The sequence below is a fragment of the Crotalus tigris genome, unplaced genomic scaffold (genome assembly GCF_016545835.1).
Source record: "Crotalus tigris isolate CLP2741 ecotype Arizona unplaced genomic scaffold, ASM1654583v1 scf7180000018301.7375997, whole genome shotgun sequence".
Lineage (NCBI taxonomy): Eukaryota > Metazoa > Chordata > Lepidosauria > Squamata > Viperidae > Crotalus > Crotalus tigris.
The window spans coordinates 1,955,159-1,971,737 of NW_024096931.1; the positions used below are offsets into that span (position 1 = coordinate 1,955,159).

A 16,579-nucleotide genomic window follows, 5' to 3' on the forward strand; every position below is an offset into this window, starting at 1 on the left:
CACAACTTCCGTAGGCGTTGAAGTCCACGCATCTTCAAGTCGCCGAGGTTAAGAAACCCTGGGTGACCTTCTTAGCTGCACGGTTACTCAATGCAGATCTGGTAGCAGGTTGGAAATGCGCAACTGTCTGGGTGACTCTGAAGTCTCTCTCTTTTTTAGGAGAGGGACGGCCCAGTTCATGGCTCGAGAAACTCCGAAGGCAGACAACACAAGCCCAGTTCCTGCCTACATGGGTTCACGTTTTCTGCCCACCCAGCACTAAATCCTGCCGCAAAGACCAGCCAGACCCACCGTGTGCTTCCTCAGTGGAGATCCTGAGATGTTCTCTGGGAGGTGTACGTGCTTCCCCTCTCCCAATCCCTGCTTCTCCTTCTTCCCCCTCCCTTTTTTTCTATGAAGAGGGGTTCTGCCCCGCCTTTGGCCCTTCCGTCGCTTTTCCATGACCCCCTGGGCCCAACTCTTTATTTATTTTATTTATTTATTATAGTATTTATATGCCGCCCAATCCCAAAGGACTCAGGGCGGCGTACAAAGTTAAAACAATGATAAAACAATAAAATAAAGCAGTCATACCGCGAGTCCGATCATATCCCGGCCCCCCGGGGACATCAGCCCCAGGCCTGCCGGAACAGGAGGGTTTTAACGGCCTTCTTAAAGGCCGGCAGGGTGGGAGTAGTTCGAACCTCGGGGGGAAGTTGATTCCACCAGGTCGGAGCCACCACAGAAAAGGCCCTTCCCCGAGGGCCCGCCAGCCGACATTGTCTGGCCGACGGGACCTGAAGGAGGCCCAATCTATGGGACCTCACCGGTCTCTGGGAGCTGTGCGGCAGAATTTAGAAATGCCAGTGTTGTCAGCAGTTGAAAAGGCGAAGGGAGCCAGGACCCACCAAGAGACGGTAGGAACCCCCGTAAAGAAAGAGAAAACCCCCCCACAAGATGCTTGGGGAGAAAGGAGGACATTGTACAGAGGCCTCTGGGATAAAAGGACACCCCACCGATCATGGCGAGACTCGCGGGCAGCCAGGCATGGCCAACTCACCCATCTGTATCCTGGAAGTTCACGTTCACCCGTTTGGCCGATCCGAGGAGCTCTGGGGGGGGGCAGAGAAGAGAGATGGATTAGAGGAAGGAGACCCTTTTCTCTGGGAATCTCTCCAGGCACTCCAGGAAATGCATCAGCTGCCAAAAACACCCGCTCTGAGAATAATCGGTCTGTGTTTCCATCACGGCACCTCCATTATGAAGCAGGTTCCCTTCCAAAACGAAGCCAGCCTCCTCCCCGATGGTCCTCAAGAAGCTTTTAAGGAAGAAGCTTTCTCGGGGGGGGGGGTGTCTCTGGAGAATGCCCGCTAAGATGTGACGGTCTATTTTTATTATTCAGTTCCACAGTAGTCGTCATTACGAAGCATTGTTTGGTTTTGGTTTATTATTCTCTGGATGTTTTTATGCTCTGCCGTTCGTCACCGTGCATTGGGAGGATTCGGCGACCGACCAATTTGGTAAGTCAATAAGTGGGTGCATTCTGAGACGGGTTTCGCTAGGCCTTGCCTGGAGGATTCAGCAAAATGGAAGTTGGGATTGGTCTAAAAAACTGGCCAATTCCGTCCAAGTTCCCTGCTGCTCACATATGGCTACTGGAGCCAGGTGAGGACAAGGCCTGCACCTCTGGCTACTTTGCAAAAGGGGCCCTCGGTAAAAGCACTGGAAGCCGGCACGAGAGAGAATATGTGCACCCGCCCATCCGTACACGCGTTAAGTATTTGTGGTTTACTTCCACATCCTCACAACCCATCAGCTGGCTACTAATGCAACCCAAGCCCTTGTTTGTCCAGGCAATCCTTTCAAACAGAAGTGGTGGGTAGAAGGAAGGCAGTGCTTTAAATGGCTGGACCCCCCGGGAGAGGATGATGGGCTTTGCAAAACTGGGGAACTTTCTGAAGGATGGGAAAGCATGAGTTTCTGGCACCCCATTTCTTCACAGGACAGCGTATCTCAGCAGCTTTCAGAGGTGTGGAGCCCAACTCCCAGAATGTCCCAGCCAGCATGCTGGGGCCACCTTTTGGAAAGTGAGAAGCAACTGAGGAGTCTCTGGTTCTTGGAGGATCCCACAAATGCACCCTGCAAATGGATTACTTGTGGAGAGGAGGGGTTTCTACGTGCAGGAGAAGCCCTAATTGTCGGTTGCGAGGATTAAAGGTTGCATTATGGCCAGTATGGGACCACGGAAGGTTCCTTGTACTGGTGTTGCCCATTTGTGCCTTTAGATTTTCCCTCCCCTGAGGATTTTACCCCAGCCAAAGATTTAGGCCCTTAATATTTAAATATCCCCCCCACCCCAAGCTGGATGAGAAAAGCCAGCCTGCCAGTCTCTCCTGACACCTTTGCCCAGGTCTGCCCAAATCCATTCAAGTCCGCCCAAATCCGCGCGAGTGATAGCGGGTGCTCCTCAATACACCCACGTTACACCTATCCTCCGTGAGCTGCACTGGTTGCCTATTGGTCTCCGGGTCCAATTCAAGGTGTTGGTCATTACCTTTAAAGCCCTATATGGCTCAGGGCCAGGTTATCTGCGAGACCGCCTACTACCTCATAGTTCCCTTCGTCCGGTTAGATCCCACAGGCTGGGCCTCCTTCAGGTCCCGTCGGCCAAGCAGTGCCATTTGGTGGGGCCGTGGAGGAGGGCCTTCTCTGTGATGGCGCCCACGCTTTGGAATCAGCTCCCCCCCGGAGATTAGGACCGCTCCCACCCTGTTGGTCTTCCGTAAGCTACTTAAGACCTGGCTTTTCCGGCAGGCCTGGGGTTTATAAAACCTGACCCCTGGATGACTGTCTTTGCATTGTTTGTTTTGTTATGTTTTATGTGTTTTTTATTGTTAGCCGCCCAGAGTCCTTCGGGAGTGGGGCGGCTTATAAATTTTAAAAATAAAATAAAATAAAATAAAATTCTTGTCCCACTTCTACCTTTTTAAAGTAAAGGGCACAAAAAGCCATATCATGCATACATGTATGTTTTCAAAGTACTTGGTCTCAAAATATAAGTTCATGCCCCAAACCTCACGTTCCTGAAAGAAATAACAAGCTGATAAATACCAGTGAGTTTATATAATGTATGGCAGTATAGATTTTACAAGATTGAGCAATTGGGACGTGCAGGTGACAGGGAGTGTCCGGCTGAGGATGGTCTGCGCCTCCCTTTGGGCTCGCTGGAAGCCTTCTGAAGAATCTCCATGTTTCCCATACTAGGAACTTCGGAAGGAGAACAGCCAAGAGCTCAGCTGGCTCTGGATCCCAGCTACAAGCCCTGGCATGACCTGGATGCCCGAACAGCAGCTAAGAGAGTCTTCAGCTCGAAAAGGACATTCCACAGTTACAAGTGGCTAAAGCTGTAAACTCAGTTTGAACGAAGGACAATTGCTGCATTCGCATAATGTACTCTGCCCAAACCAACCACTTGCGATTTAATGGGATAACACCCTACACCAGTGGTTCTCAACCTTTTTAATGCCGCGACCCCCAACCGGTCGTAAGTTGAGGACTACTCAACTGGTCGTAAGTCGAGGACTACTCAACTGGTGCAGCACCGTTTACAGAATGGGACTTTTGGCGGGCTCAGCAGGGCAGAGACAGCCTGGACAATTCCTATTGGCTTTTGAAAGCCAATAGAATTAAACTCTATTCAAGAGAGTCTATTCTTTTGGCTTTCAAAAGCCAATAGAATAAAAGGGAGTAGCACAGCTAAGGAAAAGAGGGAAAAAAGGGGCGGACTACGTTGTTTGGCGACCCCCGTGAAATGGTCGTTCGACCCCAAATGGGGTCCCGACCCACAGGTTGAGAACCACTGCCCTACACACACACATGCATGCACGCACGCACGCCAAGGGTAAGACAGGGGTCTTCAAACTCGGCCCTTTTATGACTCATGGACTTCAATTCCCAGAATTCCTCAGCCAGGCACACTGACTGAGGAATTCTAGGAGTTGAAGTCCACGAGTCATAAAAGGGCCGAGTTAGACCCCGGGGCTAAGATGATGCTTGGGTTCCCACAACACATTGCACCACAAGTTATCCCTCCTAATTTTAGTCCAGATGAGCAGGTTGTGGGAACCAGCCCATCTGTGGCCAGAGAAAAAGAATGGATTGTAGTTGTGGAAGGAAGCCTGGGGAAGGGTCCCAGAGGCACCTGGTGGTCCCTGAGGCTGTTCCTTTTGACAATGACCTAATCGACCTCCCTCACCAGGGACTGGCAGCTTTTCTTTCTGCCTTTCCTTTACCAGTGAGTGGGGGTGCCACAAAATGTAGCTGTGCCAGCGCCTTCTTTGCTCCAGAGGAGAAGAAGGATGGGACCTCAGCTGACCCTCCGAAAAACAAAAAAAGGCCTGCCAACATCCACCTGGCCAGGGGCAGGACATGGCAGCATTGCTCCGACTTCCCACTCGAAGCAAACAATCACAAGGAGTCAGGGATCGCCTCTGCCAATTAACAAGCTTTAGTAAAGGGCAGAAAGAAGCCTTTATGAACCGCACTCGCCCACATTTCTGCCTTCAAATAAAATATGACGGCTGGAAAAGGTGCCACCAGCCTGGCTTTTTTGCTACCATCAATGAATGCATCCGGCTTGCCTCCTACTTGCACCAAAAATGCTACAGAAGCCAACCTCTCAAAGCTCCCCTACCCAGCCCCCCCCTGCTCTGCTCCAAAGCTGCTCCAATGGGGATTGACTGATTGAGCTGGCCAGCGGAGTAGGGTTGGGGGTACTCCAGGACTGATAGCCGCATCTCCCAGGCTCTTGCCAAGCTGGCTGGGAACTGGACCATGAGAGATGTTTGGGCCGTGCAGGAAGCTGGCAGCCGTGCAAGGCAAGGAGTGGGGCCTCAAAGCGCCTGGCCACCCCCAAACTGGCTGGCCACTGCAGGGGCCTTTAATGGTCCTCTTGGTCCTGGAAAGAGCCCACCTAAGCATTCTGCTGAGCCAGGTCAGTCCTCTCCCCATCCCTCCTCCAAAGAGGAAAGGGACCTTCCCTCCACAGGACCCTAATTCAAACCTTTCATTTCCTGCTACAGTTTTATTAGCCTCCCCCCCTGAGTTGGCTCTCTGCCAAAGAGATGGTAGAGCAGCTGCCAAATTGGCAGGAGCGGAAGAAGCACGTAGCTGCTATCGGGCTCCCCAACCTCACCCAACCTTAGAGCGGAGCACAGGCCCACTAAGGAGAAGCAGCAGGGAGGGGGGTAAATGCAGGGGGAGGACCAGCACATCTGGAAGGAAGGTGCTCTGCCCTCCCAGGAGGAGGGAAGGAGACCCGGTCATCTCATGCAATCCAGAGTTTAAATCTCTCCCGCCTTCACTATCCATCCCTCGGTGCCAGGGAAGGAGCAGCAGCGATGCCACCCGAGGGTGGAGGGCATGGCAGAGCCTGTCCGGCAGGGGCACAAGTGGAGAAGGGCCATTTGCCCTCCAGTTAAAGGAAGAATCTGCAGGCAGATGTGCAGAAGAGAAAAGAGGGGAGGGAGAAGAGGAAGCGCAGAAGAGCCAAGGGAGAGGGGAGGGGAGGGCACCGGAAAGATTTTTGCTCGTCATCACATTCTCATTTGCTTTTATTCTTAGCATCCCCACGGCAGAAGAGATGCCAGCTGACCACAAGCCGGGTGTTTCTTGGAGAGAGAGGGGGGGCAGAGGGAGGGAGGGAAAGGGAGAGAGAGAGGGAGAGGGGGAGAGGGAGGGGGAGGGAGGGAGAGGGAGGGAGGAAGGGAAGGAGGGAGAGAGAGGGAGAGAGGAGAGGGGGAGGGAGAGAGAGAGGGACAGAGGGGGAGAGAGAGGGAGAGAGAGAGGGAGAGAGAGAGGGAGAGAGAGGGAGGGAGAGAGGGAGAGAGGGGGGAGAGGGAGAGGGAGGGAGAGAGAGGGGGAGGGGAGGGAAGAGGGAGGGAGAGAGAGGGAGAGAGGGAGATGGAGGGAGGAAGGGAAGGAAGGAGAGAGAGAGGGAGAGAGGGGGATGGAGAGAGAGGGAGGGAGAGAGGGAGAGGGAGGGAGGAAGGGAAGGAAGGAGAGAGAGAGGGAGAGAGGGGGAGGGAGAGAGAGGGAGAGAGGGAGAGGGAGGGAGGAAGGGAAGGAAGGAGAGAGAGAGAAAGAGAGAGAGAGAGAGATGGAGACAGCTTCCAGAGAACAGAGGATGCTTTAATATGGACCCACAACGCCCACCCTGTGCTCAAAGCCAGGAGCACAGCTGCAGGGCGGTTGCCAGCAGGGACCCCCACGTGGAGGATCCCAGGATGGGCTGCCCTCCAAACAGAGGCTGTGGCCTTATCTTGCAGCATCCCAAGTCCCTTTTTCCACGCTCTTCTATGGAAGGGCACGTCTCTGGCTCTCATGGCCAGGAAAACATGAGGCGCTGCCAAGTGAAGATCAGGCAGAGCTGCTCCTGAATGAGACAGTCGATGCCTGGAGTGAGAGGGGGTCCCGGGGGTGGCAGGGGCAGGCCAGGCCAGGAGCAACCGTGGAAAGCAGCACAGCAATGCGGTGCTCCAGAGGGCAGATTCCAGGGTCGCCTTCTGCAACAAGTAGCACACAGTAACCTTCAGCTCCCGGAATTCCCCAGCCAACAGCTGTAACAGCCATGAAAGCCAGTTTGGCTGCATCAACAGATGGGTTTGCTAAAATTCAGGTCCTTAATGGGGGAGAATGTGAATGAGAGAGAGAGGGAGAAGGAGAGAGGGAGAGAATATTTAGCTGTCACTCCCAATCTGGCTCCTTTTGGGTAATAACAAGCCCCCTCCCCGCAGCTGTGCTGACTCAGAGCTCCCAGTTGGTAGCCCCGTCCCAAAGAAATACAAGGCCCTCAACTTCTCTGCCACTCAAACTTCCACCCTTCCTCCACGCCTGGAAGTTCTCCGCCTCATCGCCACAGGCATCCCTTTCTCCAATCTGGGTGCAGGAGACCTAAAATTGTGTGTGTGTGTGTGTGTGTGTGTGTGTTTGTGTGCATGTAACAATCAGGGAATGATTCACTGCCAGGCGAGCTGTTTCAAAGATGCTTTTTTCTTCAAAAGGCAACTGAACTAGTTTTTCCTTGAGGAATAATAATAATAATAATAGTAGTAGTAGTAGTAGTAGTAGTAGTAATAATAATAATAATAATAATAATAATAATAATGTAGTGAAAACTGAAGGAATCAAGATGCCCCACGAAAATAACATTAAGATTCTGGATGAGGAAGATTACTACAAATACTTGGGTATCCTTCAAGCTGACAACATCAAACACACTGAAGTCAAGAAAAAGATTAGAGGTGAATACATCAAGAGAGTGAAGAAGATCTTAAAGTCCAAACTCAATGGAGGAAATACCATAAAGGCAATCAACACCTGGGCAATCCCAGTCATTAGGTACACAGCTGGAATAGTGGACTGGACTCAAGCAGAACTAAAAGCAATGGATAGGCAGACCAGAAAAACAATGACAATGAATCATGCCCTTCATCCACGCAGTGACATTGATAGACTTTATCTACCAAGGCAAATAGGTGGGCGTGGAATGCTACAAGTACATCAGATGGTTGAAGAAGAAAAAATGGCTTTGGAAGAATATCTGAAGAACAATGATGAAGATGCACTGAAATTAGTATATCAGGAAGGCTTACTGACTACTGGAGAGACCAAACTGGCCTACAAGAAAGACCAAATGAAGAACAGAATAGAGGCATGGGAAGACAAAGCACTACATGGCCAATACATTAAAAAAATAGCTGGGAAAGCAGATAATAATAAAACCTGGCAATGGCTAAGAGCAGGAAAATTGAAGAAAGAGACCGAGGGACTAATTCTGGCTGCACAAGACCAAGCCTTAAGGACAAATGCATATAAAGTCAAAATTGAGAAGACAGCAACAGACAGTAAGTGCCGCCTATGCAAAGAAGCTGAAGAAACAGTGGACCACTTGGTAAGCTGTTGCAAGAAGATTGCACAGACTGACTACAAGCAGCGGCATGACAAAGTAGCAACAATGGTGCATTGGAAGATCTGCAAAAAATATCATTTGCCTGTAAGCAAAAACTGGTGGGATCATAAAATAGAGAAAGTCATAGAAAATGATAAAATTAAACTGCTCTGGGACTTCAGAATTCAAACAGACAAGCACCTGCAACATAACACCCCAGACTTAACAATTGTCGATAAGAAAGACAAAAAAGTCTGGATAGTGGACGTGGCAGTGCCTGGAGACAGCAGAATAGACGAGAAAGAACTGGAGAAGATAACAAAATACAAAGACCTACAAATAGAAATAGAAAGACTGTGGCAAAAGCAAGCAAGGGTAGTACCAATAGTATAGGCTCCTTGGGTGCAATCCCAAAACAACTGGAGCACCACTTGAACACCATTGGCATTGACAAATTCGCTATTAGTCAATTGCAAAAGGCGGCCTTACTAGGAACTGCTTCCATCCTGCGGCGATATCTGTAATACCATCAAACATCCACATCTACCTATCCCAGGTCCTGGGTAAGGACTCGATAGGTAGACAAAATGCCAAATCCAGTCTGAACATCTGGCTGACTGTGCGATGATCCATAATAATGATGATGATGATGATGATGATGATGATGATGATGATAGAGTTGGAAGGGACCTTGGAGGTCTTCTAGTCCAACCCCCTGCGCAGGCAGGGAACCCTATACAATTTCAGACAAATGGTTGCCCAGTCTCTTCTTAAAAACTTCCAGTGTGGGAGCATTTACAACTTCTGGAAGAAGAAGAAGACATTTTGCTTCTCATCCAAAAAGTTTCATCAGTTGTGGTGGCAGGGTGGAGGAAGGAAGTAGGAGGATGGGAACTGACAGTTCCAACTGGATGGTGGAGGGATGGAAGGATAGCTTCTGATGGGGGTGGGGTGGGGGAATGGAAGGATTGTATTTCTTCACAGTCATCTGGTCATTAGCACTCTCTCTGAGAGCTGTTGAGGCCACTTGGGGGTTTATCTGTGTCCTCAGGGTCACCTGGATCAGAGTGCAAATGGGTGTGGGGCCTTCTTGGAACTGCCGAAAGGACTGTGATGTAGACTGGAGATAGATGATGTCATATCCCTCCCCGTGTTGAGAGAGGGCTGTTCAATTTTGACCTAGATGGCCTCTTTGACCATCCAGTGGTCCTCTCTATCCAAAATGTGGACTTTGCTGTCTTTGAAAGAGCAGCCTTTATCTTTCAAATGCAGATGAGCCGCTGAATCTTGTCCTGATGGGTTTGCTCTCCTACGTTGTGCCCTGCGTTGTGAAGTGGTTGTTTCGTTTCCCCAATGTGCAGATCTGCACATGGCTCACTGCAATGTACTCCATATACCACGTTGCTTAGTTTGTGTCTGGGTGTTTTATTCTTGGGGTGGACAAGCTTCTGCCTTAGTGTATTCTTGGGTTTGAAGTGTGCATGTACATTGTGTTGGCTGAAGATTCTCCTGAGCGTTTCCGATATTCCTGCAACATATGGAATTACAACATTGCTTCATTTATTGTTGTCTTCGTTGTCTGTTACGGAGGAGCTCCTGCTGAGTCCTTTTTGAGATTTGATGAAAGCCTGATGGGTTTGCTCTCCTACGTTATGCCCTGCGTTTGTGAAGTGCTTGTTTCATTTCCCCAATGTACACTGTATAATGTACCATGCAGCTTCTTGGATGAGAAGCAAAATGCCTTCAAGGAAAAATAAAGTAAGTCCAGTTGCCTTTTGAAGAAAAAAAAGCACCTTTGAGGCAACGATAATCCAGATGACTGAGAATCTCCACACATGGACCGGCCAGCTATTGAACTACAACAAGGAAGCATCCCGAAGCCTCTATTCTTGCCACCTCTTCTCCGCTCACTCCACTCCGAATCCAACCTGGGAATGTCTGATCAACATTCACGCTGGTGAAGGAGAGACGGGGGGGGGGGGCAGTCACCAGGGCTTTCAGTAAGGAAAAGTAGGAAAGCGCAGCGAAGGAGCACGCAACTAATAGATTATTATGCAGTAACTTTAATTCCCTAGAAGCAGCTACTAATTATCTGGCATTTACAACTCAAAGAGGCTTTTTAAACACCCAATCTGGGACGTCAATTCCCTGGCGAGGTGCCCCCTCCCATCTGCCTTTGTTCCAAGTGGCACTGCCAACTCCACACATGCCGCACGGCATCCACGCAGCCAGACAGAGTGGGCGAGAAGCGTATAATACCTCACACCCAACAGCGGACCTGCACACTGGAAGAGGATTTAATTCTATCTAGGAACACAGTCTTAAGAATGCAGCCAATCTGAACTGCTGGGTTAGTTTCACAACGGTCTTGCAAAGTAGGTTCTCAAAGTGGCATAATACTTCCAGATTGACCCCTGCCTTAGCTCGGCTGCCAAATGGACATCTGAGGGCCATGGGTTAGACAAGCCCTTTTTTCTGGTTTAGTCACGCTTTGTCATGGTCTCGAGAATATATTGAGAAGGGCGGCTTTAGGAATCAAATCAATAAAAATAAGTACTGCAGTGATACCTGTTTGTCAATTTTAAGGCATGTGGACTTCAACTCCCAGAATTCCACAGCCAGCAATGCTGGCTGTGGAATTCTGGGAGTTGAAGTCCACATGCCTTAAAATTGTCAAGGTTGAGAAACACTGGCTCTAGATAAAGTTGAAACCTTGCACAACAGTTCTTCATTAAAACGTCTCCCAAAGCCAGAACAAGGCAGCAATTTCTTGGCTTAGGAAGTATTTCTCAGCCCTAGCAACTTGAAGGTGTTTGGACTTCAACTCCCAGAATTCCCCAGCCAGCATGGGGAATTCTGGGAGTTGAAGTCCGCACACCTTCAAGTTGCCCAGGTGAAAAACATTGCCTTAGGGTAAAGATCCTCCTGCATCCTGTCAAACCAACAGCCCAAGATTCTCCTGCATCCGGTCACCACTGTCCTAGTCAATGTCATGGCTAGTTGGGGAATTCTGGGAGTTGAAGTCCACACATCTTCAAGTTGCCAAGTTTGAGAAGCTTGCTTAGGAAATTCCTTCTTTCAAAGAGAGCAGCCATGCCAGGGGTTTGGGAGGTTGCTCAGATCGAGCACCATCTATTTTTTTCATGCTTATCGGTAAGATTAAAAGGGTTGGGGACTTCCAATCTTGAGCCTTGATGAAAGAGAAGACGCCTCCAAGCCATCCTCAGTCGGCTGATCCATCAGGCCACCCACCCAAAGCATCAGGGAAATAGTAGCTACATCCGGAATCGTCTTCGGTGAGATTCCTAAGGCACCTCGTCTTTCTCCTGCTGACACCTCAACCGTGTGCAGGACGGGGTCCCCTGCCGATTTGTTTCAAACTCTTTAACTTTAAGAAGAAATAAATGCGATGTCAGAATCCAATTATATTTCATCTCTAGTTATCAACTATAGAAAATCCCATTCCTGCCTTCTCTGGATTCTGCCATACGGTAAAGGGAAGGGGGGTGAACACTCCCTCACTTCCTTCAATACACTTCAAAGGAACTGGATGTGTGTATCACCAAAAGGACTAACCATAACAATGGGGCTATTACCTTTCACGTAGTTCTCTCTGAAGTCTCCATCCAGCCGGCAGTAAGGAAAAGGGGGTGGGAGTGTAATGCCTGAGACTGTCGTTGGAAGAAGGGGGTGATTGGGTGGGGCTACTGGGGAACCCCTTAAAACCTTGAGTAGGAGAGCTTGGACCCCAAGTCCTGTCTAGAATGCCTGCAACCATTTTCTCTTAATAAAGGATGCCTGTTGGAAGAACTATTCCAAGAGTTCTGTCTTCTTAAGATGCAAAGTGGGGTGGGTCCTTACATGTGATTGGTGATAAAATGAGGAATGTGAGAGATTAAGAATTAGAATTGATAATTTGTGGTTTTAAACTTAAACTATGGTAATTGTAAACTGATAAAGTTATAGAACAGGTTTAGTAGTAATAGAAATTTAAAATAGAAATGGAATATTTAAATGTATTATGTTAATTGAGGGAAATAGAGAGGGGATAGTGAAATGTATTGAGTTGACTTGTTTATATATGTTTTTACTTTTGAACATTGGACCACCCAACCACCACGGTGGGTCCTGAGTACTTTTTCTTAAGAATTTAAAAAAACTAATAAAATGTGTTAAAAAAAAAAAAACGTGTGCAGGACGGGGTCCCCTGCCGATTTGTTTCAAACTCTTTAACTGCTCTGAAATTGTCATCTCTTGTGGGTTTTAGTGCAAAGTCTCCTGTTATCTGCGTTGCCCTTTTCTGCTTTATTTTTTCTCCTGTCAGAAAGGAAGGCCGTATTTCTAAGAATGTTCATTCCTTGGTTTCGTGGCTTCTCTTTAGCAGAAAAGTCCTTAATATACTTGCTGATTTTAAAAAAAACGCTTCTCAAACATGTATACATAAGAGAACCATTAGGCCATCTCGTTCCCTACACCTGCCTGTCCCAGAAGCATCAACCTCCTCCAAGAAACAGCAGACTGGAAGAACTCGTGCTCAGCCAGATGTGGGTCTCAGTTCCCCAAAGGGCAGAAGGGAAGAGCATGGATGTGCTGGTCAGAGTATATAGCTATCTTAGGAATTAAAAACTGTCCCCTTAAAGCAATGGTTCTCAACCTGTGGGTCGGGACCCCATTTGGGGTTGAACGACCATTTCACGGGGGTCGCCAAACAACGCAATCCACCATTTTTTCCCCCTTTTCCTTAGCTGTGCTACTCCCTTTTATTTTATTGGCTTTTGAAAGACTCTCTTGAATAGAGTCTAATTCTATTGGCTTTCAAAAGCCAATAGGAATTGTCCAGGCTGTCTCTGCCCTGCTGAGCCCGCCAAAAGTCCCAGTCGGCAAACGGTGCTGCACTAGTTGAGTAGTCCTCGACTTACGACCGGTTGGGGATCACGGCATTAAAAAGGTTGAGAACCACTCCCTTAAGGGATAGCCTTCTGGGTAATGTAGTTTAAGTTACCTGGTCATATCTGTGTTCGGACTGGCCACTGGAAGGGACTTCTGATTAGGTACCGGATTTCCTGGTTACGTGCTGGCCAGCGAGGTCTTTATGAATTCCAGCCACGAGAACAGTTTGCTTGGTTAGCATAGAAGAAACTATCTCTTTTTAACTACGTGTTGGGTCCAGATTATGACATGTATTTCAGAAGAATCCCTACAGTAACTGTAAGTTAATGTTTTGAGAATGCCTGATGAATTAAAGTAATCTGCATGAAACTTTTCCATGCAGTTAATCTGCCTGCCTCAAGCAATATCCAGCAGCAGCCTCCTTGCTTGATACAGAACAGTGGAAGAGGCTAAAACTATTATTATTACTATGGTTGGTCACACACAGTCAGTCAGATGTGTCGACTGGATCTGGCATTTTTGTACACCTATTGACTCCATCCCAAAGACCTGGGATAGGCAGATGCTGTTGGCACCAAAGATCACAGGATATAAGTTGTTCCAAGTAAACTTGACTTTTATTTATTTTGGGTAAATATTTCATTTAGTTTTTTTTATTGTTTTAAAATGTTTTCATTGTTTTATATTTTTAATATAAAACTCATTGACTCATTGATTGAGATGGACAGCTATTTGTTGTTGTTAGTTGCGAAGTCATGTCCGACCCATCGCGACCCCATAGACAACGTTCCTCCAGGCCTTCCTGTCCTCTACCATCTTCTGGAGTCCATTGAAGCTCACGCCTGTTGCTTCAGTGACTCCATCCAGCCATCTCATTCTCTGTCATTCCCTTCTTCCCTTGCCCTCCATCTTTCCCAGCATTAGGCTCTTCTCCAGCAAGTCCTTCCTTCTCATTAGATGGCCAAAGTACTTGAGTTTCAACTTCAGGATCTGGCCTTCTACAGAGCAGTCAGGGTTGATCTCCTCTAGGACTGACCGGTTTGATCGCCTTGCAGTCCAGGGGACTTGCAGGAGTATTCTCCAGCACCAGAGTTCAAAGGCCTCAATTTTTTGGCGCTTAGCCTTTCTCATGGTCCAACTTTCACAGCCATACATTGCAACTGGGAAAACCATGGCCTTGACTATACGCACTTTTGTTGGCAGGGTGATGTCTCTGCTTTTTAATATGCTATCTAGATTTGCCATAGCTAAATTAAAATAATTTTCTTGCAATTGGCTGACAGAGAGTTTTTATTATTTTATCACACCTTTTTAAATACATAGTCACTTGGCACAGAGAGTGGTGGCAATGTTGAGTCCCGTTGAGTCCTGGGGTGTGTGTGTTTCACGTGACCAACTTTTGCGACCTCCTGACAAGCCAAGTTAATGGGGAAGCCAGATTACAACTGTGCTACTAACTTAACAACTGCAATGATTCACTTAACAACTGTGGCAAGAAAGTTCGTAAAAGGGGGCAAAACTCGCTTCACAAATGTCTTGCTTAGCAACAGAAATTTTGGGCTCCATTGTAGTCCATAAGTTAAGGACTACCTGTAACTGTTTTGAAAAGCCTGCAGGGTTCCCACAAGGAAGAGGGAACAGACTTTTTCTCTGTTGCTACAGAGGGCAACAGATTTAAAACTAGGAGGAAGGAGGCACAGCAGGAACGGGCAGGAGGAGCTGCCTGTCAGCGCTCAAGCAATGGAGCAGCTGCCATAGGAAGTGGCAGCTCCTTCGCTGGTAGTTTCTAAACGGGCTGCTGTCAACGCTGCTAACATTGGATGTTTTGATTGACAACAGATGGAAATGTAGCCATTTTCTTCCTTTCGCTTTTAGAGTTAGATGATGCTGGGGAGGGGGGGTGTGAATGAGAGTCCAGCTGAGCTAGACATAATAACACTGAGCCTAGCATGAGAATCAAGGTCGTTGAAATCAGAGATGATAAAGACTTGGAGGGCTGGAGAGCTGGGGAGGAAGGCCGGGCTTCAAGCTAATTGGGGAATGTGATTTATGACTGTAAATTGGAGGAGGGAATTGTGCTTTGATACTACGGTGCCCAGGGGAGGGGTATTCAGTTTTTGGCTTTGATTATGTAAGTGCCGATATAGTGCTACTCGAATAAAAGATTCTTTAAGGTAAACAATGCCTCGAGGTTCTTTTGAAGAGTTTCATCTGTCGGAACCATGACAGCTGCATGATGACCTCTCAAAGATGAATCAAAGATGGAGCCTGCACTGACCAGGAGGTTCAACTACATGTCCTCTAAGGCAGGGATCCACAACCTTTTGGAAACCAGGAACAGGTTCCATGGAGAGAGTTTTTCCACAGATCGGAGGTGGCGTAGGTTTGCATGCTGCCTGCATCCTGTGGATGGGGCTTCGCTTGTTTGCATGGCCCGGTTTGTGGCATGCTGTGGACCAGTGCTGGTCCACAGACCGGAGGTTGGGGACCCCTGCTCTAAAGTAACTTCCAATCCTATTCATTGACTATTGAAGAAATAAGCAGAACAGATTTCCTAACCCCAAAACTTCGTGAGCTCTTCCTCATGACCAACGTAAGGTGCAATGCCTAGTCCCTGAGATGGCCAAAAACGATGCTTGGGTAACATCAGCTGCTCCTGCTGGCTGCCTCATCCTGCTGAGATACAATGCTTGACTGAGGGGTTGTCCTTATTTACATAATGCAATCCCTCGAGGGAGAGAATCAAGGTCACGTGAAGCGTGAGTACCGCTTTACAAAGCCTTAGTAAGAAGACCACACTTGGAACACAGCGTCCAGTTCTGGTCACCACATTACAAAAGAGATGTTGAGACTCTGGAAAGAGTGCAGAGAAGAGCAACAAGAATGATTGGGGGGGCTGCAGGTTAAAACATACGAAGAACGATGGCAGGAATTGGGTATATCTAGTCTAGTGAAAAGAAGGACGAGGGGTGACATGATAGCACTGTTCCAATATTTGAGGGGCTCCTACAAAGACAAGGGGGTCAAACTATTTTCCAAAGCACCAAACGGCAAGACGAGAAACAAGGAAAGGAAACTAACCAAGGAGAGAAGCAACCAAGAACTAAGGAGAAATTTCCTAATGGGGAGAGCAATCAGTCAATGGAACAGCTTGCCTTCAGAAGTTGTGGATGCTCCATCACTGGAGGCTTTCAAAAAGAGACTGGAGAATCACTTATCTGAAATGGTATATGGTCTTCTGCTCGAGCAGGGGGTTGGACTAGAAGACCTCCAAGGCGCCTTCCAATTATTCTCTGTTGTACACATACAGGGTAATGATAGGCAGGGATTGGGGAATCCCCGGATTGTAAAAAGGAGGGAGGGAGGGAGGGAGGGAGGGGATTCCCCTGCTCCATCAAGCTGCTGATTTCTGCAAGTTCTTTGCAGAAGTCCCATCACCCTTTGGAGCAATGCACACTCACCAACACACACACACACACACACACACACACACACACACAAACACAGACAGACACAAAAGTGGAGAGGAAGGCAGCCATCTGCCACCCAGAGAGACAGCAAACAATCCGTCTGCTGTGGGCAAACACTTGCCAGCCTCCAAGCCCAAATAGCTGTCAGAAAGGGCCTTTCTTCTTTCACACCCACAGCGAGTGAGTGAGTGTGCAAGCAGACGGTTTCCTGCCGCTTTGCCCAGCAAGTCACACCATTCTCACAGGAAAGAGCCACGCGCTTGGGAAGAGGGTTTTCCAGAGGGGAGGGGGG

At 48.3% G+C, this 16,579-nt stretch overlaps 1 protein-coding gene across 4 annotated transcripts in view; it reads right to left on the reverse strand.

Moving 5' to 3' along the window:
* The window catches only part of CASKIN1 (CASK interacting protein 1), a 118,084-nt gene that overhangs the window by 45,718 nt on the left and 55,787 nt on the right, over window positions 1–16,579 (reverse strand). For 3 of the 4 annotated variants that reach the window (XM_039349710.1, XM_039349714.1, XM_039349711.1), the window contains exon 2: window positions 1,040–1,091. The exons of the other annotated variant lie outside the window; for it this stretch is intronic. In XM_039349710.1, the coding sequence (XP_039205644.1) occupies window positions 1,040–1,091 (52 nt within the window). The remainder of the gene's footprint in view (window positions 1–1,039; window positions 1,092–16,579) is intronic. 4 annotated transcript variants of the gene reach the window in all.